The sequence below is a fragment of the Selaginella moellendorffii genome, unplaced genomic scaffold (genome assembly GCF_000143415.4).
Source record: "Selaginella moellendorffii unplaced genomic scaffold, v1.0 SELMOscaffold_69, whole genome shotgun sequence".
Taxonomy (NCBI): Eukaryota; Viridiplantae; Streptophyta; class Lycopodiopsida; order Selaginellales; family Selaginellaceae; genus Selaginella; species Selaginella moellendorffii.
The window spans coordinates 22383-44066 of NW_003314330.1; the positions used below are offsets into that span (position 1 = coordinate 22383).

Genomic DNA, 21684 nt, shown 5'->3' on the forward strand with positions numbered 1-21684 from the left:
GATTGGGAGGCCATCCAGGCGGTTCTCGCGGATCCAGCCCTGGAGAATCGACACCACTTTCCCTGTGTCGGCCTGGCGATCCCAGCAGGTATTCGTGCTGGAGATAGCGATCACGGCATACCTGGACTCCAGCGCCTTGAGAACGTAGAGGCGATCCTCTGGAAGACCGATGCAGTGAGGGCAATTAGGGCTCGTGTCCCAGAAGAACGTGGCCCTGCAGTGGCAGCCGTGAGCCAGGAAGAGGATCGCGCGAGCCGGTCGCGGCGGCATCTGCCAGAGGAACTCGCTGCCATGCTTGCTCCCGAGGATTGGAAGAAGCTCCACACTCCTGCTGCTGTGGCCGCGGCTGCGAGAGGGAAAGATCGAGGAGAGAAAGATTAGGAGGAGGAGGGCGCCAAAGACACAAAGAACGAGCTGCCGCCATCGAAGGAAGAGCAACGCGCTCGCCCGCATGAAAGCCCTACATTTTGAAAATTTAGGGCAGATCTACAAAGGGAGAATTTTCGGAGAATTTGAGATCAAATCTCTTGTTTTCCACGGCCAGTTGCAAGCATCAAATCTTTTAAGCTGGTGAGATTGGCAAAGTTTTCCTCTTTTTTCAGCTAATCAGTCAAGAGTGGTGATGAGCAATATTCTGCAATGGAAATTCTAATTGATTGCAAGGAAATAGGAAAAAACTCCAGACCACTGTAGAAATGTTGCAATTCTTTTTTCTTTTCTGTTACATGAGAACTGTGAGACCAATTGGCCCCCTGGGGAATTTCACTCGTTGCAACAATATTTCACTCTCAATCCTCTCTAAAACTCTGTAAAACACGAGAATGTTACATGGCAAATGCATTGCCCCATAGTGGGTGTAGCCAAATTCTTCCTCCGACTTTTTAAGAAGCTCTTGGAAGAGAGGATGGTTGAGATAAGAAATTGGAATCACAAATCTCCTCCCTTCCTCGCCCACATAAACAGCCAACGATCCCTTTGGAACATCCGATGGTGGAGAGGATTTCCTTCGCAAGTAGGTTGTGCTGCGATTCCTTGTAAAGCCTGTGTTGGGATCCAAGGAATCGTCACTCTGACCATGGTGGCTCTGGCTCCTTCGTAAGATTGAGACCATCTTCTCCCTTCTTCTCTGGATGCCCGGGGAAAGAAGAACTACAGTGAAGATATAACCCCTAGAAAAGAAATTGGATGTGTGCTTGAAGCTTACAACCTTACAAGCTTTAATTCTTTCTCTCCGAGTCGGCCACTCGCAATTTGAGGGAAGAAATTGTGAAGAGACTCAATTTTAGAAGCAATCCACAGCACACTAGAAAGCCAAGCCTTAAATTATATACCAAATGAAAGGTACGACTCTTTCAAACTGTGTTGCAAAGCCATAGCGTGGAGCCATTAAATGCACTGCGTTGGGGAGAATTCCGTGTTTGACCATATCAATCGTAGGCGACACGTAGGTATATTCGGTTGGGCGGTGTAAACAGTGGTCCAGGTTTCACTCGTGGCCACAGCCGTACAAGTACCTCTCTTGTCCTTTTTTACCTTTGGCCTTTCCAATCAATCGAACCCCACCAACTGGCGCTTGAGTGCGGGGACACTTGTTGACTTCTGGCAGACAAAAGATCCCCTGGAAGGTTCTAATGCGCTTCATAAAATAAAAAAAGGCGAAAAAATCGGGTGATTTGTGATTATGTTGGTATAATGTTACGAATCACGTTATGGTTATAATTTTATTTTGTGTGCATTATTATTCCACAATTCATGGATATGATTCCAGCCACTTGCACCTTTGCAACCAAAGTTTTCCACAATCGTTAGGTCAAGACGACGCGGTACAAGCTGTAGCTATGGTGGCACTGGTGGAGTCTTTTGCGCGATAGGGGCAATGCTGGTGACGACTTCTCCAACCAGGTGTGTTAGAGCTACTCCAGATCATTGCCGCCCTTAGAAATCCTCCTTGTTGGTCTCGCGAGGCTTTTGGCTTGACCATGGAAAATCGTCCACTCCGTCACTTCCTGTCCGTATACGCTGCTGACCTAGCGACAGGAGGAACTAGAGCGCTCAAAAAGTATGGAACACGCCGAAGCTCTAGCTCACTGAGCAGCGATCTCCACTCCATTCCGCGAGGATGGTTTAGCGATTTTGGGCTTGGTGAGCGAATTCTACTCTTTTGGCGAAGATGGTTGAGCAGCAGGGATCTAGCTGGTGGCTGCAATTTGCTGCGCTCACCCGAAAGTGTTGGAAGGTGCTGCTCCACAGGAAGATCTCCCTCGCGGCTTATGTGTTTGCTCCTCCCCTCGCGGTGATAGTACTCTATATCCTCTTCTCCACCGTTGCGCTCGATGACTCCGACTTGAAGAACGACGACCGGCTCCAGAGCGTTCCCGATGGCTTGACTCGCTGCGTTGTTGTGGATGCTCGAGGAAACCGGATGGAGCTCAAGAGCTTCTCAGCACCGAACTCGTCCCAATCTCTCCAGCACTGTATCACGATTGGATTTGTTTCTGACGCTGGAAACAACGCGAAAGTCGTCATGCAACAGGTGAAAGTCTGTCCTTTCTTTCATTTTTTCTTTCCTCGATCTCGCTAAGCTAGTTTGATCTTGGTCTTAGGTGGCCAACTCGGTGGGACTTGAGTATGGTGTTGACGTGGTGGAGTTCCCCAGCAACCAGAGAATGTCCGAGTTTATGTGGAAGAATCCCGGCCATGTCGATCTCGCTGTCTCTTTTTTCCCGGACAACTTCCACGCTTATGATGTCTGGATGAACAGAAGCTACACGAGAGCCTACGAATTCGGTGCTCTCAAGAAACTGGATCCATTTCTCAAGTCACAAGGTCTATCTGGCAGGCTGCTCACACTCCAAAAATCTCTCGATACTGCTATTATTTCGACATCATCCCGAGGCCAACAGCGTTTCTCGTTGCAAGTGAGCATTGCTTTCTATGTTTCTTTTGTTTGTAACACTTTGCTATGCAGGTTGGAGCTTTCACTGACATTAGAAGCGACGAGAAAATTTCCAGAGAATCGGATGTTGGTGCCGGGCAAGAGACCGGATGTGACGAACCTACGTATCGGGTGAGAACTCAAGTCGTGATTGGGTTCATGGGAGGCACCTTGATAGCAACTGGAGTTGGGATCTCGACTATTGTGGTATGATGCAAAGCTTCTTTTTTTCCTCGAGAATACTTTTACGAGTTTGTAAATTTTTCTTTTTTCAGGTGATAATGATCCTTGCTTCGGAGAAACAAAAGAGATTGATTGGAAAACTACGTCAGATGGGGCTGCAAGAAAGCGCACACATTGCTTCTTGGACGATCGCGTTTCTTTTGCTCTCGTTTGTGAGTTCCCTGCTTACGGTGATTATCATGAAGCTCGTTTCGGGATCACACCAGCTCTTCGCCTTCAAATACACTTCATTTGGTGTAAGTTTATGCTTGAGTTCTTGCAAACGAAACTTACCTTGTTTTCCCAGGTGCTTTTTGTAACTCTCTACGCTTTTCAAATAGCCATGATCGGGGTAGCGCTGATTGTTGCGGCGCTCTTTACAAAGCCCGTGTGGATCATGACAGTTTCGTCCCTGATTTTCTTGGGGATACTCTTCTCGACAATGACGATGAACCTTACTAGTTTGACCATGGGCATGTGAGTTCTTGCTTTTGTGCAATGGTTGTCGTTTTTAATCCTTTCTATGTTTGGTGATAACAGGTTTGGCGTTGATGTGTCTGGGAATTGCGTGAGAATGGACAATCCTTACAGTGGATTCTGGGCTCCTCACAAAGCCACTCACTTCATGGAGTTTGTTATTTTCTGGTTTCCGTGGATAAGTTACGGACGGATAGTTCTAGAAATGTATGCAACCACGATCTACGGCAGGAAAAGTTTTTCATTCCATGGTAAGCTGTAGTCCTTTCCTCATGATTTTCTTTTAACATGACAATGTGTGATAGATCTCCAATCTACGATGCATTATTTAAAGTCCGGCAGCGAGGTGGCCACTGTATATTCAGCACCTTCTCTTCTTGCTTCTGTGTTTCTGATGCTTGGGCTTTGGATCGTCAGCATCCCACTAGCATGGTACCTTTCACAGGTTTTTATTTGTTCCTTCTTTTTTTCCATTGTTTTGTGTTTTATAAGTTGGTTATTTTGCTCTAGGCTCTTGCTGGAAGAACAAACGGAAGAAGAAGTTGGAGGTTTCCTTTTCAAAGGGGATACTGGGGATACACTGCGGCTGCTGGATTATACACTCGAGGTGACACATTTGCTGAAGAGAGGCAAAAGTCGCAGCAAGAAAACTCTTTGCGAATCCTAAAAATGTCAAAGAGCTACAAACGTGGAACTGCTCTACGCGAAGTCTCGGTGACAATGAACAACGGAGAAGTTTTTGTTCTCCTTGGCCACAATGGTACGCACTTTAATATGGATAATTAATTCTCACTGACTTTCCATAATTCTTGTAGGTGCTGGAAAGTCGACTCTGATTAACGTTTTAACTGGCTTGACGGATGCAACTTATGGAGAAGCTTATTTCAGAGGCTGCAGTTTCTCAACAGACATGGCACAGATTCAAGCAGTGTGTGGAATTTGTCCTCAGTTTGACGCTCTTTGGGATGAGCTAAACGCGGAAGAGCACTTGTACGTGTGTGCTGCCATGCAGGTATATAATGTTTTCATTGCCAAGATGAAACTTTCACTCTTTGCTTTTCATATTTTGTACAGGGTCTTCATGGGAAGTACGCTGCCGAAGAAATCAAGCGTGTTCTTGCAGCAGTGGATCTTTCAGAGGAGGGTAAAAACATGACAACGACCTTCTCTGGAGGCATGAAGCGAAGGCTATCAGTTTGCATGGCCGTGCTGGGTGACCGTCGTAAACTTATCTTCCTGGACGAGGTAAAAGCTTAAGTTTTTTTGCGTTGAAGTAGACAGGATTGATGATTTCCATTGCAGCCAACCACAGGCGTTGATACAATAAACAAGAAGCGAATCTGGGAGCTCATTGAGAAGGTCAAAGAAGAAAAGATAGTGGTTTTAACAACACACAACATGGAGGAGGCCGACGCTCTTGGAGATAAAATCGCAATTTTGCACCAAGGAACTCTAAAAGCCGTTGGTTCATCTCTATTCTTGAAGGTCAGTGTGTTTTTCTTGATCCAGGCAATGCTGGTTCCTTATTTATCTTACTACTTTCCAGAAAGAGTTTGGTTCTGGTTATCAGATCTCTTTGCTTCTAGCCTCTCCCGAAGACGCGCCGGAAGTCGAGGCTATTGTCAAACGCGTTCTTCCGGGATCAAAAATTGTCCAGTCCGCGGCTGGAAACTTGAAGGTTTCACTTAACCACAACACAGCACTAGCCATTCCAAAACTTTTAACCGAGCTCAGAGTGAGGCTACCCGGGAGAGAGAAAAGCGAGCCTCCGACTTCGTCCAAATATCTCAAAGAATGGGGTATCTCCAACACAACTCTGGAAGAAGTTTTTCTCCGGCTCAGCGCTCGAAATGACCACCAAGTGACTGAAGAGAACGAGAACGAGAGTCCCGATGTTGAGAAGCTGTGCCTTATGTGTGGGGTGAAAAGAGTCGACGTTGTTACTCTCTACACGCGCTCTGGGATTTCCGTCAAGGTACCAAATGCGGTGTGCTTAACGTGTGCTTTGGCAGAGCAAGCTCCAGTTATGATGGACTCCATCGCAGAAGATGAGAACCACGAAAGCCAACCTTTAAACGAAAGTTACGAAGAGCTCACCGAGAGTTTTGGTCCGCCTCCAAACACTCAAGTCCGTGGTGAGAATCACGTAAACAATGGGGAAAATCAAAACGATCCAGCTCCAACGACGGTTACGAGCAACGCTGGGTTATTCCGATCGCAGATACGCGCGGTGTTATACAAAAACTTTCAGCTCAACTTGGCACAGAAGAAGGCCTTCGCTTTCTACTTTCTTACGTTCGTGGTATACGTGCTACTCATGAAGTTTTTCGGAGGATCGATCTCCGGGACACGCCAGAGTTTCTCCGAGAACGTCTGTCCGGGAAGGAGCGATCTGGTTGACAGTGGCTACTGCAGCGCTCAAAACTTTGAAGCTGGTTTCTTCCACATTGATCTATCGTGGACTGCTCTCTCCTCAGCTCTCGCTCCAATGCTTCTCAACTCGACTTTAGATCCAAGCTCGAGGGTGGCAGTGACACCGGTGGTATGGTACTCTTCCCAAGGAGACCTCGATCTCAATTATACTTTCACTGGCAGCAACAAGTCTACGGTGGTGGCGCTCAAACAAATTCAGAATCCAGATCCTAATGCTCTGTTCGTATCCGGGCAGCAAGATCTCCAGAGAAAATCTGTCCGAGTCAGAGTTCCGTTCTGCTCATCCAACGCTCGAGCCAGTGACGGCGATCGAGTTTATATTGAAGACCTCTCCACGGCCACCGCAACTTATGATGCTTTGTTCCCGACTTCCGGCCTGGCCTGGTCGACTTACTCGTCGGGAGGTTCTAGCGATCGTCATGTCGCAGCTACTGTGAGATACAAATCCAGGTTCCACTCGTACGACGCAACAAGGATTTGGATACGCATGAGAAACGTAACGTCTGGTTTGTGTGGCTTCTCCGGCAGCAGCAGCACTTATAAAGATCTCGCTCAGCTCTACACCGATCCACCCTCGACCTCCTCCTACATGGTCGCCTCAGTAGCTCCCTTCCTCGCGATGAACGCTATAAGCAACGGGCTAGCTTCCACGGCTGACAGCAATGCTCCAGCGATCACGGCCAGGCTTAGAGTTTATCCGGATCTCGAGTTCGCAGGCAACCGACAGGACGATGGTGTTTACAACCCGGCGACGCTCCTCTTCGCCATCATGGGACTGTCAACGTTCTTCCCTCTCTACGTCCGGAGGCTCGTCATGGAGCGTCAAACTGGACTCCTCCACTTGATGGTGATCGCTGGGATGAAACCATCGGCGTACTGGCTTGGAAACTATCTCTACGACTTCATCCTCTCAGTGATCGATGGGGTGGTGTTCTTCGTAATTGGAAGACTGGTCGGAAGTAGCTTCGTCCACGCCGATCCGCTCATGTCCGCTTTGATCATCTTGGCTTGGGCTCACGCTCTCAATGGCATGTCAACTTTCACGGCCGGGTTTTTCAGCAGCGTTCGAGCCGCGTCGTTCGTTGCCATCGGGATCATCATCACTGCTGCTGGCTGCGTCTTCGTCAATCTGAAGTACAAGGATCAAAGTTCCATGCCTGCTGGAGCCGCCATCTTTCCACCCCTGGCTTTGGCTCGAGTTCTCTATCTTCTCTTTGCTGGAGTGAGGCAAGGCGAGCTTATTACGGATATTGTGGTACTTCTCCTTGGCAGCACGCTGTTATACGTCGCTGGAGTGCTCGTCAACCAGGCTAGAGCGTCGCTCAATCCCTTCGGGTGCTTCTCTAGATTGTTCACGAGGGAAAATAAGTTTTTGGACGAGGAAGCAAAACAAGATGGGACATCCGACTCCGAAGACATTGCTATGGAGGTGGACAAAGTTCGAAACGCTCAGCCTGGAGTACTGGCGATCAAGACACAAAACTTGAGGAAGATTTATCCGGCCTCGAGCGGGAAGGGAGCCAAAGTAGCAGTGGACAATCTCACGCTCGGCTTGCAGTATGGTGAGATCTTTGGACTCCTAGGAGCAAATGGAGCAGGGAAAACTACAGCACTCTCGATGCTATCCGGCTCTCTCGCACCCTCGGCAGGAACTATAGAGATTGGAGGAAAAGTAATTACCGGGAAGAACGAGCTCTCTCCCAACCAGCTGAGCATCTGTCCTCAATCGGATGTCGTATGGAAGGATCTCTCGGTAAGAGAAAGCTTTCTCTTTTCCTCTTCAGTTTTAGCTTTGTCTATTTTTCCAGGTGTGGTCGCACTTCATGATATACGCTTATATCAAAGGCTTGAGTTCCGCGCAAGCTCGAGCTTCCATTCAGACAATCGCTGGCGAGCTTTCACTCAATGGCGACTCGTTTCACAAGAAAGCGTCTAGCTTATCTGGAGGTCAACTGCGTCGGCTCTCTTTCGGTGTTAGCCTCGTTGGGAGTCCCTCGATTCTACTCATGGACGAAATAACAACCGGTAAATCATCCTCTCAAAGCTTTCACTAATGCTTCAGCTTTCTTTTCCAGGCCTTGATCCTGTAAGTAGAACAACGATCTGGGATGTTGTAAACAAGCAATCCAATGCTGGACGCTTGATTCTACTCACAACACATTCCATGGTAATCAAGCAAACTTTCCAGCTCTCGATGGACTCTCAAAAACTTTCTCTTATGCAGGAAGAGGCTGATACTCTTTGCACCAGGATTGGTATCATGGCTCATGGGAAAATGAAGTGCCTTGGAGCTCCACTTCATCTCAAGAATCGTTACAGTAATGGCTACACTCTCACTGTTGTGACGCAGAAAGACGACCACGAGAGCTCCGAGACAATTGCTTCGCTGATCAAAAGAGCTGCTCCAGATGCCACTCTTGTCTACTCGTAAGTGTTGGTGCTTTTCTTTTTCTTTGGTTCTAACTTCCATCGTTCTATAGATGGCGCCGAGTTCGCAAGTTTTCCATCAAGATCTTCGATCTAAAGTATCTGTTCCAGTTGCTAGAAGACGATGCGAACAAACTCGAGCACGGGATTCGAGAGTGGCAGATCGAGCAAACGACACTTCAAGACGTTTTTCTGAAAGTTTCCGAGCACGAGTGAGCTTGCATATCTGCTATATTATAGAAGAAGAGCCCGAGACCAGGCTTCATTGTTTACAGTCTCGTTGTTTCTCTCGCAAACGAGTAGTTCGTCCCTGTTAGCTATACGTTTTGGACAGCTCCGACGAGCTCGGCCGGAACAAGAACTTCGCAAAGCTGTAAAGTGTCAGCACAACGCTCTGTGTCCACCAGAGGAAGAGCAGAAAAAGAGCAATCCCCACCACTCCGATGGAGAAGCACGAGAACACCACAAACCCGAGAAGTGCCGTCCACCACGAGAAGCAGAGATGGAGGATGGAGATCGGTAGAAAGACGAGTAAGACGACGCTGGCGGCGATTAGCTTCCCGAGCTCCCAGAGCTTGCGCTCCAAAACACCAGGAACGTTAGCACCTGGAATGGATGGATGAAACAATGGAAGTTAGATCCTAGAACCGAAAGAATCACACAAAAACAAGCGTACCTCTAAGCTGGAACAGGTTGGTCGGTGACTGCAAGAGTAGTGAGAAAATCCTTCCAGTTCTTCCTGGCGATGACGATGGCGGCGAGATTAAAGTCGACGTTGTTGGTTGTGTCGAGAGTGATCCTCCCAGAGCGTGGAGAAGGATGTAGTTCTTTGGAAAGTGGTGGATTCCTCGCCACTTGGACAGCGCTCGGCATTCCGGGCATCGAAACCTCGGCAGCGAGGAGCTGACGACGAGGCGCTCCACACACAACTGGCAAACGGTGTGTCCACAGCACAAGAGCCTGGGCGTGTGTGATCCATCGTTGAAGAACTCCAGGCAAACCGGGCACTCTAGAGGGCCTAGCATGGTTCTCCTCTCAGCATGTTGGATTTCAACTGGATTGAAGCAAAGAGAGAACGATCGCTCGATTGGAAGAGCCCTAGGCTGCTTGTTTTACCTCGATCAATACCGGATCCTCAGCCACAATGCGGTGCCCCATTCTCGGAGGCGCATCATTTCTCTCGCGCATGGATCGGATCAGATCAAAACGCTCCCCGCCAAATTAGGGCTCATCAAGATGCTCAGCGAATATACCTCATTTTGATCTTGAACAAACGCCGACCGTCGGATGCAAATCTTGGAAAACAAATCCTGGCCGTTGAGATTCTTTAAGGAATGCAAAACAAATGATTAAGTACTGGAAAATTGGGTCCTTTGCGACTTCTCCACCATTTCTTTCACGCTCACGTCGAAAGCGTCGTCCTCCCCATCGAGAGAATCCCGACCACCATCGCCAGAGCTCCATGGCTTCCCAGTATAGAGCAGCCGCGGGATGATCTTCCGGATGTTCCTCTGGAGCTCTCCAATCCTCTGGCTGCTAAACTTGCTCCTCAGAAACTCCTCCACCTCCAGCCCATCCCGACGGATGTCTTCCTCGGGGATGAACACCGAGTAGCTCTCGCGCTCGCGAGGGAGATGCCAAGTATACTGTGTGTAGGCCGAGTCGGCGTGGAAGAAGACGGGAATGCAGCCGCAAACCAGCGAGTCGAAGCTCGACCTGCGAGTGGAAGTGTCTCCCTGCGGCTGGAGGCAAAAGATCGAGGACAGCAGCTTCTCGGCGATCGGGAGGGGATTGTGAGCACACCTCAGCTTCGAGCAATTCACGGCCTCGCAGCTCCGGGACTTGCGACACTGCTCAAACAGGATCCCCCGGATGCTCTCGTTTTGCTGAGGCCGCGGAGCTCCGGCGAAGGACATGAAGTTGGCTCTCGGGCTTGCCTTGACTCTCTCGATCCATGCCTGTAGCTCCGACTTGGTCGCCGGGTGAAAGGAAGTTGGATACGGTATTGCCTGCTCTGTCCGATCCCAGGGACGTCGTTCCATCACCAAAGTCGTCACGTTTTCCATCTGCTTGAGCAGCCGAAGACTAGTCCCCCACGAGCTTCCAGACTTTCCGCGGTAGCTAGCAAAGTCCCAAGCTGTTCTTCCTGTTACCATGAAGTGGTCGTGGCCGAGATTTCTTGTCCAGCTCCAGCTATAGTTTGCCTCCAGAAACTCGACGAGATCGACCCCTTGCTCGTGCCTGTTCAAGTTGTCCGCCCCGTAAAGGAACCTGAGAGCGTCCAGTCCTGCGTAGTAAGGGATGAAGAACGCATCGGCCTCACGGGGAGAATTCACAAGGCACCTGTACCTGTGCATCCTCTCGTGGAAGATCACCTCCAGCATGTAAGGATCGGTGGCGTACCACGAAGAATTTGCTCCAGCCAGCGCCTTCCCGAAGCCATGGTTGATGAAGTGGTCGCAGAACGTAAGCCAGGAGACCATCTTGTCGCATTTTTCCAGGACTTCCAAGTTGAATCTGCGAGGAAGCTCGTACATGAACACCCGCCTCCCCTCACACGAGTCCAAGTCCTGGCCATCTGGAAATTCTTGATGATCGCCCCGGTTAAAAGGATGCCGTGCTCTGTCCCTGTCTGTGACGAGAAAAGCACTGGAACTCTTGTGTCGCTCCGGAAACGTGAGAAACTTGATCGGGTGGAGTCTGTAGGAGGAAGAGAATGCCCAGTAAGTCCCAAAGCTCGCGGACATACAGAAAAAAATGCAGCAAGAAAGGAGCAACGATGCACCTCCTTCCGACGATAGCAAGAATTTGCGAGACGACGAGCTGCTAAATTTCACTCGAAGAGCCATCATTCACCGTATTGAACCCGACTTTTCAAGAATTCTCGCTCCGTCGTTCACGCTTCTGAATTCAGTGCTTTCCTCCTTTCAGGACTGCTCGCAAGCCATTCTCCAGAGTGGTCCCAGTCTCGATCCCTATCAGAGTAAAAACACGCCAGCGAATCAGTCAAGACACGGCAAATATGTAAGCAAAACTATTTAAAACTCGTGTCAAGACCAACCTCACTCGAACTTACATACCAGCCATGGGTACCTTCTTCCATATTTTAGTCAATCATCGCCGGTGTGTGAACCCCTTGATCACTCCAAAGACAAAGAGACATGGTTTGCTGTCAGATACTGCGCATTTGTCTTGCAGTCGTCCTCGTTCTGTTTCACCATTTAGGCCAACGTAGAACCTGTTCATTCTGTTTTATCATTCAGGCCAACATAGAACCTGTTCATATGCAAACATGAAAGTAGCACTGATTAGAATTAAGCAGCACGGACTTACCGCCCAGCTTCATCTCGATCTTTTCTAGAAAAGCTGGTAAAGAGTTACCATTACCCCTGGAATTTTCCACAATAGGATTCTTGTCTGGCTCTCTCTTAGCCATGTTATAGCACACTGCTCGTAAAAAAGACCCTCCCGGTGTTGAAGGTGGAGACAAATCAGAATGTACAAGACTACAAAACGCACCTTCATATTCACTTGATGAAACAAAAAATGAACAACAAAGACCTCAAGCTTCTGGTTGCATTTTCTCGGACTCTTCTCTGATAGATTGAAACAGAACGGACGATAAGTAGCGCTCGCCGAAGCTAGGAAGAACCACCTGCAGCAAATAAGCTCATCAGATCTTGCCATGACTAAGGTGGAACACACTATCGCACTTACACAGATCAGCTTGTTTGCATTCTCTGGTCGCTTTGCCACCTGAATGGCGGCACACACAGCAGCTCCTGACGAGATTCCCACCTGGTGCCCTTACAGATTAGAGCTTTGCAATCGCATTTTGTAAGAATTAGTACCAGCAGGCCTTCCTTCAACGCCAGCTGCTTTGCCATTTCCACAGAATCGTTACTTGAAACCTACAAAGCATCACCAAAACTATCGTGTTTTGAAGCTTTGCATTTAAAAGTACCTGAATGACTTCGTCAAGGATTTCTACGTCTAGAATGCTTGGAATGAATCCCGCCCCAATACCCTGAATCTTATGCGGACCTGACAAGACCACCACTTTCTGTGAGCAATTCAACGTAAGACAATACCTGGCTTTCCGCCCGAGAGCACGTTACTCTCTGTGGGCTCAACACCGTAAATCTGTAAAAGACAACTGTAAGCTGGAAAAGCAGACCAGCCAGAACCACCAATACCTTGATGTTCGGATTTTTCTTTTTGAGGAAGCGTCCAGCACCAGTCACGGTACCGCCAGTTCCTATTCCAGCCACAAGAATGTCAACTTTGCCTCGTGTGTCTTCCCAGATTTCAGGTCCAGTGGTTTCAAAATGCACCTGAAACGAAAAGGAGTGTTAAACTCGGATAAAGAGATAACTAACGCACCTTGGGATTTGCGGGGTTTTCAAATTGCTGGAGCATGTAAGAATTTGGAGTCTTCTTCAATATCTCCTCGGCTTTTTGTACTGCTCCTTTCATGCCTTTCGCGGGATCGGTGAGGACAAGCTCGGCACCAAAGGCCTTTAGTAGAATGCGCCTCTCGAGACTCATGGATGCAGGCATTGTTAGGATCAGCTTATAGTTTTTCGCCGCGGCAATGAAGGCCAGTCCGATTCCAGTATTACCACTCGTAGGTTCAACCAGAACACTCTGCATGGCACAGAGGGTCATGAGTAGAGCACGCGAAAAAAGCAGCAAGGCTTACCTTGCCAGGAGTTATGGCCCCCTTCTCCTCAGCATCAGAGATCATGCTATATCCGATCCTGAAAGTAGCAAAACAAAGTAAGCGATCGGTTTCTTTCATCAAAAGCCATACCGATCTTTGACGCTGCAGCACGGCTCCATGATTTCCAGCTTCGCAGCGATGTTGGCAACACAGCCATCGACAACGCTGTTCAAATAAACCATCGGCGTCTTTCCGATAAGCTACAAAGACAAACCCCCAAGTAACAAAAAAATCCTTCTTTCCTCCTTTTTCCAGCGAAACTCTTACCTGCGTCACATCTTCCGCGATGTTGAGCCCCTCTTCTGGCTCGGCACCGGCGGCCTCAGCTTGCACCTCAGTCGAAACAGCCGCAATCGCATGTCTTGCCCTGGGCGACGCCACAATCTTCCCCCGCTGGAGCCTCAAAGCCGACGAGATGATCCGGCGCTGCATCGCCACTGCCGAATCCCTCCTCCCGCAGCCGGCATTTCCCAGGACGAGACTGATTCCTCCCGCGGCGGCAGCAGCAGCGGTCGCCATTTCCTCGCTACTAGACGATAAACCCTAAACCTGATCGCAATGGGAGAAAGATGCCGCATATTCTCTAAAGATTCGAACTCCTTTCACACATGGACAATTTTTTAGGGCTCCTTGAGGCGCTTGAGCATCCGCGACGCGAATTTCCGGACGCGCTTGTTTAGATTGAAGCCCACGATCACGCCAATCCCGAAGCTGACCACCGCGATCTTGACGCACGCCGATGCCGACACAAGGAATCTACTGCTCGCCCTGTGTCAAGCGATCATCTCATCATCGTTCACAAGAATCACGCGCAAGTTTGCTCTTTCTTTACCTCGCGGCTTCGTGGAGATGGTGGTGCCCGGCGTGATGCTCCACGAGTACCATTGTGGGAGGATGCGTCGTTTCGCCCATCGCCGCCGCGCACCCTAGAGCTTGCTCACACAGAGGGTTTTAACAAGGGTTTTAGAACAACACAACAGGCTTATAGAATGCTTCGATTGATTGAATTTTCCCTTCGACAGAGAAGTTTCCTTCTACATTGGTAGTCTCTCTATTTGATCTTCTTCTTGGGACGCAGCTGCGATCAAACAAAGAAACACCAAAATCTCAGCTACAAGAACATACAAAGAAGGGAATCCTCGCAAAAAAAACGTTTTACCTGGTTGGAGTGGCCACATTTCTTCTTCCGGCAGTTCACAGCGCGAGGATGAAGCCTTGCATAGCACCTGCGAAGAAAGAAATCAGGAACTCCACGCGCTTGGAAATCGAAGAAAAATCACTTACTTTCGGCAGATCATCTTCTCCTGGTTATACTTCCTCGCCAGAGCCATCAACGAAGGCTCGATGATTCCTCCGCGGAGGCGAAGCACGAGATGGAGCGTAGACTCTGGCAAAAAAACGCAAACTCAGCGAGAAAGAAAAGCCCCAAAACACGCTTTCTACCCTTTTGGATGTTGTAATCCGCGAGCGTGCGGCCATCTTCCAGCTGCTTGCCGGCGAAAATGAGCCGCTGCTGATCCGGAGGAATGCCTGGAAATGAAGAGAAAGCCGCCCATCAAAATCCAATCTCCCAAGAAACCCACAAACACAAGCGCACCTTCCTTGTCCTGGATCTTCGTCTTGACATTGTCGATAGTATCGCTGCTCTCGACCTCGAGCGTGATGGTCTTGCCCGTGAGCGTCTTCACAAAGATCTGCATCTTGGCTGCTCCTCCGGCTCTGCAAAACCCTAATGCCTCCAAGAACCCTAAAACAAGTTAGACGGTGGAGATTTCATACACGTCGACAAGCCCTAAGTGCGGGTATTGTTTATAGTCTAACATAAGCCACGACAAACACCGAGAGAAGAATGCTTGTGTTTTGGTTCCTCCTGGGATTAACCGTGTTTTTTATTGCACTGGCTATCTTTCGCTGCATTTTCATGGAAAGTCTCTACCAATTTGTGAGATCATTCCCGCAGGAAACCCAAGATCGACTGGCCGAGTTCCAGGACGAATCCATCCTCCGGATCACAAAGGGCTTCACGTCAATCCACAGCCAGCAGCTGGGCAGCACGATCTACATAGGTGTTCTCGAGAGCGGGGAACAAGTCCTGGTCCATAAATGCTCTGGTAAAGGGGAATTCAAGCGCGCGTTTACAGAAGCTTGCAATTCGGGGCGTCTCCGCGGCTACTGCATTCGATACAGCGCGATCGTTCTTAGTTCACCGCAGCAGTGAAAGTTTTTCCAAGAGTGTTCTTGAGCGAAGCTTGTTCTTCTGATAAAGCGTGTTATTTCTAAGAAATATCCATTGTGTTTGCTTGTGAAAGTGGGCTCCTTTGCTAAAATTTGATGCTAGCAACCTTCTCTCCTATGGATATCCAGAGAGTATCGTGTCTTCAATCTCTCAGTCAATACTTTGTCCTTTGTATTTTGTTTGTTCCATCGCTTCCAATATACTATCAATGTAATGAGAAATCTCTCTCTGGCACGAGTTAGCAATAGTTCCCTTACGTATTTTAACGTAGACACCATTGCAAGCATGGAACTCCGGCCATCTCATGGAATCTAACAGCACAACCTCTCTCCCCGCCATTTAGAAACAGGTTACAAGCAGCAAAGTCAAATTTCTAGATTCCCTGTTCTTCGCCCAAACGGCGGCAACATTTAGTCACAAACTGTTTCTGGATCGACCAGAAATATAAAGAGCCAGAAGAGCTTCGAAGCATCCAGCAAAAGTTGCAAGAGCGCCCATGGCGTCGGAAGTAGTAATTATCGTCGGCATTTTGTTGTCAGCAATTGCGATCATGGCAGTCATCTGTCGGTGCATTTACTTTCGAAAGCTCACAAGCTTTGTGAGATCATTCCCGCAGCACAATCGGCTGGCGGAGTTCCAGGCCGAATCCATAGCCACAATCACGAAGGATTTCTCCTCCATCATCGCCCAGCACCTGGACAGCAGGATCTACGCGGGTGTTCTTGAGAGCGGCGATCAAGTCCTGGTTGAAAAGTTTTCTAGCACCAAGGAATTCAAGCTGGCATTCGCACAGGCCTTGGAAACGGGGCGTCTCCGTGGGTATTGCATCCAACACACTGCACTCGTCCTTCACGCATTGCGGTGAAAGTCTCTGTCGGATCTAAAAGCCCAAGATCAATGTGGGGCAAAACTCACTCGAGAAAAAGTATCAAACAAGAAGAAAATGTTCATGGAGTTTCCCGGGTTGATGAGAACTGACAATCCCATCAACCAGAATGGCCATGGTCGATCTAGCGCCAAAGCCATTAGATCACAGGGTATAGAGAGAGCCCCTGAAATTGGTAAATGGCGCACACTTCCCCTCTAGTCTAGCCGCCGCGGCTGCGCGAAACCCTTGCTAAGAACCCTAGAAAAGAAGAGAGGCGCATTGATTCTTAAAGCATCTAAGGTCCGACGTGGCAGATACCCTGCCACTTGGCATTTCCTTTATCGTCATCATCTCGTCCAAAACAAAGACTTCTCTCAAAGTTCCTGAAACAACGCACGGCCCACATCACGTAAGCTCGGACTTATCCTCGGAAAGAATATCAAAAGAATTAAAATCAAAGATGAGAGACAAAGAAATCAATGGGATCGGCGACTTACAGTATCCGCCCTGGATAAACGAGTTGAGCCGCTTGAGTTCTTCGCGGTGCTCGTCCACAACAGCGCGGACAACGTCACCGATCGATACCATTCCCAGCATTTTCTTGTCCTTGACAACGGGGATGTGCCTGATGCGCTTCTCTGGTAAACCAAGAAGAAAGAACATCAAAATGGCTCAAATGGAATCTAAGATGATGAAGTTACCAGTCATGAGCTCCATTGCCTGGAGAACTCGAGTGGAGGGTGTGACAGTAATGAGCTTGTTCTGAAAGAGAGCGAATTTTACGTGAGTTATTGCGAGTCTGCGATAGATACCCACCTCTTCAGTCATGATATCCCCAACTTTGGTTGTTTTGGAAGAACGCCCCTGGACTATGATCTTCCGGAGATAGTCTGAGGAAAAAAGAGAAAAAAGTCCGTGACTAAACTTTGCCGCTTTCATGAGAAACTACTGACCTCTCTCGGTGATAATTCCAGCGATGGCTCCCTTCTCGCCCTTCTTGACCACCAAGAGCGCTCCCACATTGTGAGTTGTCATCTATGAAGTAACATCATAGTGTGTTTTAGAAATCGAGAGAAAGAAAGCCCCAAAAGAAAAAACTACTCAACAGATCTCACGGCCTCGTACACAGTGTCGTCGGTGGAACAAAAGAGCCACGATCCATCGGCGCTCTTCCCCTTTCCTTTCAAGATATCTTCGATGGTCGTGCTCTCGAAGCCATGCTCTTCCAAGCTTGACGGCTTGGCGACAGAGGATTCCCAGCGAGGGAGCTGGAACCGATCATTCGTGGCCGCCACGCGAAGATGCTTGAGAATCCCTTGCTGCGCGACCCTCCCCTGGGCACGAAGAGCTCCCGCGACGCTCTGCATTCTACATCCATGAGAAGATTATAGCTCATTTCCACGAGAAAATTTCATGCTCCATTCGTGCGATGCGGCTAGAATCTCATCTCTCGTGCATCTCTCAGCGATTCAAGGGAGAAATCACAAGAATCTGGCATCAAGAAGAGGGATTAGACCTCGATCGAGAGATTTCTTGCCCTGGAAACGATCTTGCTAGTCGCCGAGCCCTAGCTAACACGAAGAATTCCTTCAAATGGATTAAGTAGATAGCTCTTACAAAATGCCTCCCGATTGTCAGGATCGCAACACGTGTGACTGTGATAACCGTCGGATATGTGCCTTAACATTTCGACGCGTGTCCGTCTGTATGGCGTGCTTTCTTTTTGACATTGCTTTGGGCGCGAGAGTTTTAGGGCGAAGCACAGCTAGGGCTCCCGGAGGAGCGAGGATTCGCCGGCAGCGAAGCTCCATGACGAGAGAGGATTTTCCAATCCACGAAGGCCTCAAATCTGTGAGTATCAGCGACGCATTCACGACAAGCAGCGAGGATGAGCGAGCTCCTGAGCAGAGCTGTGATGAAATCTCCAAGCCAGATGTGGAGCAGAAGCTGAGAGGGATTTTGAGCAATGCCGGTGTTAGCTCGTTTCACTTCAAGCGAGTCCCTGCGGATTACTATGAGAAAACGCTCGAAGAGAGGAAGGAGGTGCTTGGAGCGGTTTCGATCGATCATCTTTGCAAGAGTATGGTGATGGTATGTGCCGATGGCGGCATTTTCTATTTGTTCTTTGATCCATTTTCCATTGCATGCGCAGGTAAACACCCAGGCTCCATCACACATCACGGATTGTAGCGATCGGAAAAATTCTAAATACTACGTCATAGTTGTCCAGGTAGCACCCTTTCTACCTATTGAAGTTTTTCTCTTCAACTTTTCAATCTTGCAGTACAATGCTCGTCTGAATGCCGAGAAAGTGAAGAAGTTTATCTACGATCTCAACGAAGGAAAAATACCAAAGAAGAGATTCAACTGTAAGCTTTTTCTCGTATGAAAATCCGTGTACGATTGGAACTGGTTTTCTTTGTTTTTCAGTGCGGCTTGCACCAGAGGAAGAGTCTCAGAGATTGTCAGGATACGAGCACAATGCTGTTACACCGATTGGGATGCGAACAGACATTCCTGTAAGTTTTCCAAAGCATGCTTCGGGTTCTCACAAATTTTATCTCACAGGTGATTTTGTCCGATGCGATTGCCAATCTAAAACCCGATTTCTTTTGGCTGGGTGGTGGCGATGTTGATCTTAAGCTTGGCATCAACACTCAAGAGTTTATCGCCTTGACTAACCCCTTCGTGATCGATTGCACTTATTCTGAAGGCTGATTTTTTTTGGTCGCCCCGATTTTGGAAAAGAGAACGTATCCTTTATTCGAACCTCAGTTCTTACGTTATTCCACAGAATTGGAACAAATCTCAAGACACGTTTCATTCTCATCCTGTTTGAATTCTTGTCAAAAAGACATCAATTCAGTTGGTGAAGCCAAATTGTATCTAATTATTTGTAACTTTTCGGACTGTCGGAATCTCCTCCTTTCAGACGGAGACATCAGTGAGGGTAAGTTATGCAAATGGATCAATCAGAACTAGATGATGTTGCAGCAGCCTATGCAGTCAGTGCCAAGAGATATCAACAAATACCTACTGATGTGAATAGAAACTGGTATAAACGAGACTAACTACCTGAGCCAAAGCTCTCGCCATATTGACCTTTCGAATAAAATGCCTTGCTGAATTGTTTTTGCTCATGTGGATGCTTGAAGATTGCCATTTATACTATACGGCAGGAGGCAAGTGTACGGAACAAAGTTGCTTACGCAATTGCAACTTCTGTGGAAATTGCTGGCGTTACCCTTTTGTCTCATGAGTATAAATTTTTAGAAAGACGAGCTTTTACTTGGGCTAGATTTGGAGTCGATGTATGACTCCATGTAGAGATACATCTAGAGTTGGAAAACAATAATAATAATAATAAGTGTTCTTGGAGGCATTTTAATTATTAACTAGCCTTTGCAAGATTACGGCTCCCTACTAGACATTTGAAAAAAATTGCTGTCAAGAGAGCTCTTCCTTGTTTTTCATCTCGTCCAATTGTGGATTATTGCAAAATTCACTGTTCTACGCTGTTATTTTATCTTTTAACAGAAAATGTAAGTTAATTATGATGAACAATTCATAACTTTGAGTGAAATTTAAAGTTGGGAATGGAGGTAAAGCCCTAGGCTAGGACTTGTCCACGCGATGACGGCATTCTTGCGCCCCGGGGCGAGTAGCGGCTGGAGCATCGGGTCCGGATTTGGGGCGCCATCGCGAAATTCCAGCTCCGGCGTCTCCATGCGCGCCACGAATCGGGTATGTTCTTGGATTTGCAGCGATGTGTGGAGCGATTCTCTTCTGTCTTTCCAGCCCGACGAGGATTCTGCCAAGGAGAAGGCGGTCTTTGCTCCGCCAAGCACCATGCCTGAGACCCCGGCAGAGTGGAAAGGGTGGGAGGAGAAGCGAATCCAGGAAGAGATTATTTCCAAGCAGGGTATTTCGATTCGTCGGCGGCCCCCGACTGGACCTCCGACTCACGCTTGCGGGCCGTTTGATTTTAAACTCCAGAACGAAGGAAATACTCCTCGAAACATCCTCGAAGAGATTGTGTGGAACACAGAGCGAGAGGTCACAGAGGTATTACATTCTCTGATACTCTTGCTATTCTTTTTCTTTCAATGGTCGTTTTCTCTTTACTGGATGTAGATGAAGGAGAAGACGCCGTTGAGTGCTTTGCATAAAGCTTTACCAGCTGTTGATCCTCCGCGGGACTTTATAGGTGCTCTAAAGGCGAGGAAGGCTGAGACGGGATTGCCAGGACTTATTGCCGAAGTGAAGAAGGCATCCCCGAGCAAAGGAGTCATCCAGCCCGACTTTGATCCGGTAAGGTTGCGGAGTTGTGAGCAAGCGTGTGTGATAGATGGTTTCCAGTTTTGTGTCGCAGGTGCGTATTGCAAGAGGATATGAGAGAGGTGGAGCGGCATGTCTCAGCGTTTTGACGGACACCAAATATTTCCAGGCAAGTTCTTAGACGTGGTTTTGTTTGTCTCTCAAAACTATGGTTTTTCAGGGGAGCTTTGAGAACTTGAAGGCCATTCGTGAAGCCGGGGTTCAGGTATCAAACGAGCTTGACTTTTCCAGTTGACATGTATGATGTGCTGTTGCAGTGCCCGTTGCTGTGCAAGGAATTCATTATTGATGCCTGGCAACTCTACTATGCTCGAATTAAAGGTGCTGATGCCGTTCTTTTGATTGCTGCTGTGCTTCCGGATCAAGATCTTTTATACATGACAAAAATTACGAAAGCTCTCAAGATGGCTGCACTTGTTGAGGTATAAGCACTCTTATCCTTTACATGATTCTCATATGGATTATATGGATTGTACATTTCAGGTTCACAATGCAGTGGAAATGGATCGTGTGCTACGTCTTCCAGGAATACAAATGATTGGGATAAACAACAGGAACTTAGGTGAGTCGGGTTCAATGTTCTATTCGAAACTTAATGGAGTTCGCGTAGAAAATTTCGAGGTTGACATCACGAACACTGAGAGTTTGCTACAAGGAGTGAGGAGCGGAATCATTCGGGAGAAAGAGATTCTTGTATGTTTTATTCTCGTGCTTGAGTTTATTCTAATGATCGTTTGGGCAGGTTGTTGCTGAGTCCGGACTCTCCACACCGGACGACATAGCGCTTGTTCAAAATGCTGGAGTTAGTGCGGTAAGTGCTGCAGAGGTAGTTTCGTGAAGTTTTATGCAATGTAAACAAATTCGCAGGTACTCGTCGGAGAGTCGCTGGTGAAGCAAGACGATCCGGCAGCTGGTATTGCAAGCCTTTTTGGAAAGGATATCAGTAGAGCAGCTCAGAAGAATGAAACAATCTTCGCATAATAAGCAAACGATCGGAAGTTTGGTACGATTTTCCGCTTTAGGGT

At 48.1% G+C, this 21684-nt stretch overlaps 7 protein-coding genes and 1 non-coding gene across 11 annotated transcripts; 3 read left to right on the plus strand and 5 right to left on the minus strand.

Moving 5' to 3' along the window:
- Positions 1 to 1793: 1793 nt before the first annotated feature.
- LOC9653778 lies at positions 1794 to 8769 on the plus strand. Its single transcript, XM_002985541.2, has 16 exons — positions 1794 to 2533; positions 2604 to 2918; positions 2969 to 3142; positions 3211 to 3414; positions 3465 to 3634; positions 3698 to 3885; positions 3940 to 4079; positions 4145 to 4394; positions 4450 to 4646; positions 4709 to 4879; positions 4937 to 5119; positions 5181 to 7820; positions 7876 to 8092; positions 8143 to 8234; positions 8292 to 8494; positions 8548 to 8769. The coding sequence occupies exons 1-16, from the start codon at positions 2171 to 2173 to the stop codon at positions 8708 to 8710; spliced, it is 5670 nt and encodes a 1889-aa protein (XP_002985587.1). The 5' UTR covers positions 1794 to 2170; the 3' UTR covers positions 8711 to 8769.
- Positions 8770 to 9793: 1024 nt separating this feature from the next.
- Positions 9794 to 11926, minus strand: LOC9653779 (probable xyloglucan galactosyltransferase GT19). 4 transcript variants are annotated; one of them, XM_024659493.1, is made up of 3 exons: positions 11828 to 11926; positions 11575 to 11770; positions 9794 to 11469 (listed from the first exon to the last, which is right to left on the minus strand). In XM_024659493.1, the coding sequence occupies exon 3, from the start codon at positions 11344 to 11346 to the stop codon at positions 9844 to 9846; it is 1503 nt and encodes a 500-aa protein (XP_024515261.1). In that variant the 5' UTR covers positions 11347 to 11469; positions 11575 to 11770; positions 11828 to 11926; the 3' UTR covers positions 9794 to 9843. The 4 variants fall into 4 exon arrangements, with proteins under 4 accessions (XP_024515261.1, XP_024515263.1, XP_002985685.1 ...); XM_024659495.1 differs by having other exon boundaries at positions 11588 to 11888; XM_002985639.3 differs by having other exon boundaries at positions 11575 to 11888.
- Positions 11927 to 11997: 71 nt separating this feature from the next.
- LOC9653780 (cysteine synthase) lies at positions 11998 to 14154 on the minus strand. Its single transcript, XM_002985640.2, has 11 exons — positions 14050 to 14154; positions 13485 to 13985; positions 13308 to 13417; positions 13197 to 13254; positions 12878 to 13141; positions 12691 to 12828; positions 12586 to 12637; positions 12459 to 12538; positions 12346 to 12405; positions 12212 to 12292; positions 11998 to 12149 (listed from the first exon to the last, which is right to left on the minus strand). The coding sequence occupies exons 2-11, from the start codon at positions 13734 to 13736 to the stop codon at positions 12057 to 12059; spliced, it is 1188 nt and encodes a 395-aa protein (XP_002985686.2). The 5' UTR covers positions 13737 to 13985; positions 14050 to 14154; the 3' UTR covers positions 11998 to 12056.
- A 45-nt stretch (positions 14155 to 14199) lies between these two features.
- LOC9653781 (ubiquitin-60S ribosomal protein L40) lies at positions 14200 to 14975 on the minus strand. Its single transcript, XM_002985641.2, has 5 exons — positions 14815 to 14975; positions 14661 to 14747; positions 14502 to 14604; positions 14377 to 14443; positions 14200 to 14295 (listed from the first exon to the last, which is right to left on the minus strand). Exons 1-5 carry the CDS (start codon positions 14915 to 14917, stop codon positions 14269 to 14271), a joined length of 387 nt encoding a protein of 128 aa, XP_002985687.2. The 5' UTR covers positions 14918 to 14975; the 3' UTR covers positions 14200 to 14268.
- Positions 14976 to 16386: 1411 nt separating this feature from the next.
- LOC9653782 (CBS domain-containing protein CBSX3, mitochondrial) lies at positions 16387 to 17905 on the minus strand. The gene is made up of 7 exons (XM_002985642.2): positions 17838 to 17905; positions 17428 to 17689; positions 17275 to 17356; positions 17138 to 17211; positions 17023 to 17083; positions 16819 to 16959; positions 16387 to 16704 (listed from the first exon to the last, which is right to left on the minus strand). Coding segments are annotated over exons 2-7 (621 nt in total). The 5' UTR covers position 17689; positions 17838 to 17905; the 3' UTR covers positions 16387 to 16702.
- Positions 16395 to 16516, minus strand: LOC112340738. Its single transcript, XR_002990250.1, has one exon. It is a non-coding gene; the product is annotated as a small nucleolar RNA snoR80 (small nucleolar RNA).
- Positions 17906 to 18028: 123 nt separating the features above from the next.
- Positions 18029 to 19226, plus strand: LOC9653783. The gene is made up of 5 exons (XM_002985542.2): positions 18029 to 18412; positions 18474 to 18551; positions 18606 to 18690; positions 18752 to 18840; positions 18890 to 19226. The coding sequence occupies exons 1-5, from the start codon at positions 18029 to 18031 to the stop codon at positions 19037 to 19039; spliced, it is 786 nt and encodes a 261-aa protein (XP_002985588.2). The 3' UTR covers positions 19040 to 19226.
- A 704-nt stretch (positions 19227 to 19930) lies between these two features.
- LOC9653384 (indole-3-glycerol phosphate synthase, chloroplastic) lies at positions 19931 to 21665 on the plus strand. Its single transcript, XM_024659614.1, has 10 exons — positions 19931 to 20065; positions 20120 to 20386; positions 20456 to 20632; positions 20694 to 20768; positions 20820 to 20864; positions 20917 to 21081; positions 21143 to 21221; positions 21270 to 21352; positions 21402 to 21470; positions 21527 to 21665. The coding sequence occupies exons 1-10, from the start codon at positions 19955 to 19957 to the stop codon at positions 21638 to 21640; spliced, it is 1185 nt and encodes a 394-aa protein (XP_024515382.1). The 5' UTR covers positions 19931 to 19954; the 3' UTR covers positions 21641 to 21665.
- The last annotated feature ends 19 nt before the right edge of the window (positions 21666 to 21684 follow it).

Excerpts from the sequence above, each read along its gene's own strand:
- LOC9653781 (XM_002985641.2), bottom strand. The coding sequence starts at position 14,917 with ATGCAGATCTTTGTGAAGACGCTCACGGGCAAGACCATCACGCTCGAG. Across the intron at positions 14,748-14,814 it reads GAAGATCCAGGACAAGGAAG|GCATTCCTCCGGATCAGCAG; the intron begins GTGCGCTTGTGT and ends CTTCATTTCCAG. Across the intron at positions 14,444-14,501 it reads GAGAAGATGATCTGCCGAAA|GTGCTATGCAAGGCTTCATC; the intron begins GTAAGTGATTTT and ends CTTTCTTCGCAG.
- LOC9653779 (XM_024659493.1), bottom strand. The coding sequence starts at position 11,346 with ATGATGGCTCTTCGAGTGAAATTTAGCAGCTCGTCGTCTCGCAAATTC.
- LOC9653783 (XM_002985542.2), top strand. The coding sequence starts at position 18,029 with ATGGCGTGCTTTCTTTTTGACATTGCTTTGGGCGCGAGAGTTTTAGGG. Across the intron at positions 18,413-18,473 it reads TTTGCAAGAGTATGGTGATG|GTAAACACCCAGGCTCCATC; the intron begins GTATGTGCCGAT and ends TTGCATGCGCAG. Across the intron at positions 18,691-18,751 it reads ACCAAAGAAGAGATTCAACT|TGCGGCTTGCACCAGAGGAA; the intron begins GTAAGCTTTTTC and ends TTTGTTTTTCAG.
- LOC9653780 (XM_002985640.2), bottom strand. The coding sequence starts at position 13,736 with ATGGCGACCGCTGCTGCTGCCGCCGCGGGAGGAATCAGTCTCGTCCTG. Across the intron at positions 13,255-13,307 it reads TGCTGCAGCGTCAAAGATCG|GATCGGATATAGCATGATCT; the intron begins GTATGGCTTTTG and ends TGCTACTTTCAG. Across the intron at positions 12,150-12,211 it reads ATGCAAACAAGCTGATCTGT|GTGGTTCTTCCTAGCTTCGG; the intron begins GTAAGTGCGATA and ends TATTTGCTGCAG.
- LOC9653782 (XM_002985642.2), bottom strand. The coding sequence starts at position 17,688 with ATGCAGAGCGTCGCGGGAGCTCTTCGTGCCCAGGGGAGGGTCGCGCAG. Across the intron at positions 17,084-17,137 it reads GGGATATCATGACTGAAGAG|AACAAGCTCATTACTGTCAC; the intron begins GTGGGTATCTAT and ends GCTCTCTTTCAG. Across the intron at positions 16,960-17,022 it reads GGCAATGGAGCTCATGACTG|AGAAGCGCATCAGGCACATC; the intron begins GTAACTTCATCA and ends TTGGTTTACCAG.
- LOC9653778 (XM_002985541.2), top strand. The coding sequence starts at position 2,171 with ATGGTTGAGCAGCAGGGATCTAGCTGGTGGCTGCAATTTGCTGCGCTC. Across the intron at positions 2,919-2,968 it reads AACAGCGTTTCTCGTTGCAA|GTTGGAGCTTTCACTGACAT; the intron begins GTGAGCATTGCT and ends TTTGCTATGCAG. Across the intron at positions 3,415-3,464 it reads TCAAATACACTTCATTTGGT|GTGCTTTTTGTAACTCTCTA; the intron begins GTAAGTTTATGC and ends TTGTTTTCCCAG.
- LOC9653384 (XM_024659614.1), top strand. The coding sequence starts at position 19,955 with ATGACGGCATTCTTGCGCCCCGGGGCGAGTAGCGGCTGGAGCATCGGG. Across the intron at positions 21,082-21,142 it reads AGATGGCTGCACTTGTTGAG|GTTCACAATGCAGTGGAAAT; the intron begins GTATAAGCACTC and ends TGTACATTTCAG. Across the intron at positions 21,353-21,401 it reads TTCGGGAGAAAGAGATTCTT|GTTGTTGCTGAGTCCGGACT; the intron begins GTATGTTTTATT and ends TCGTTTGGGCAG.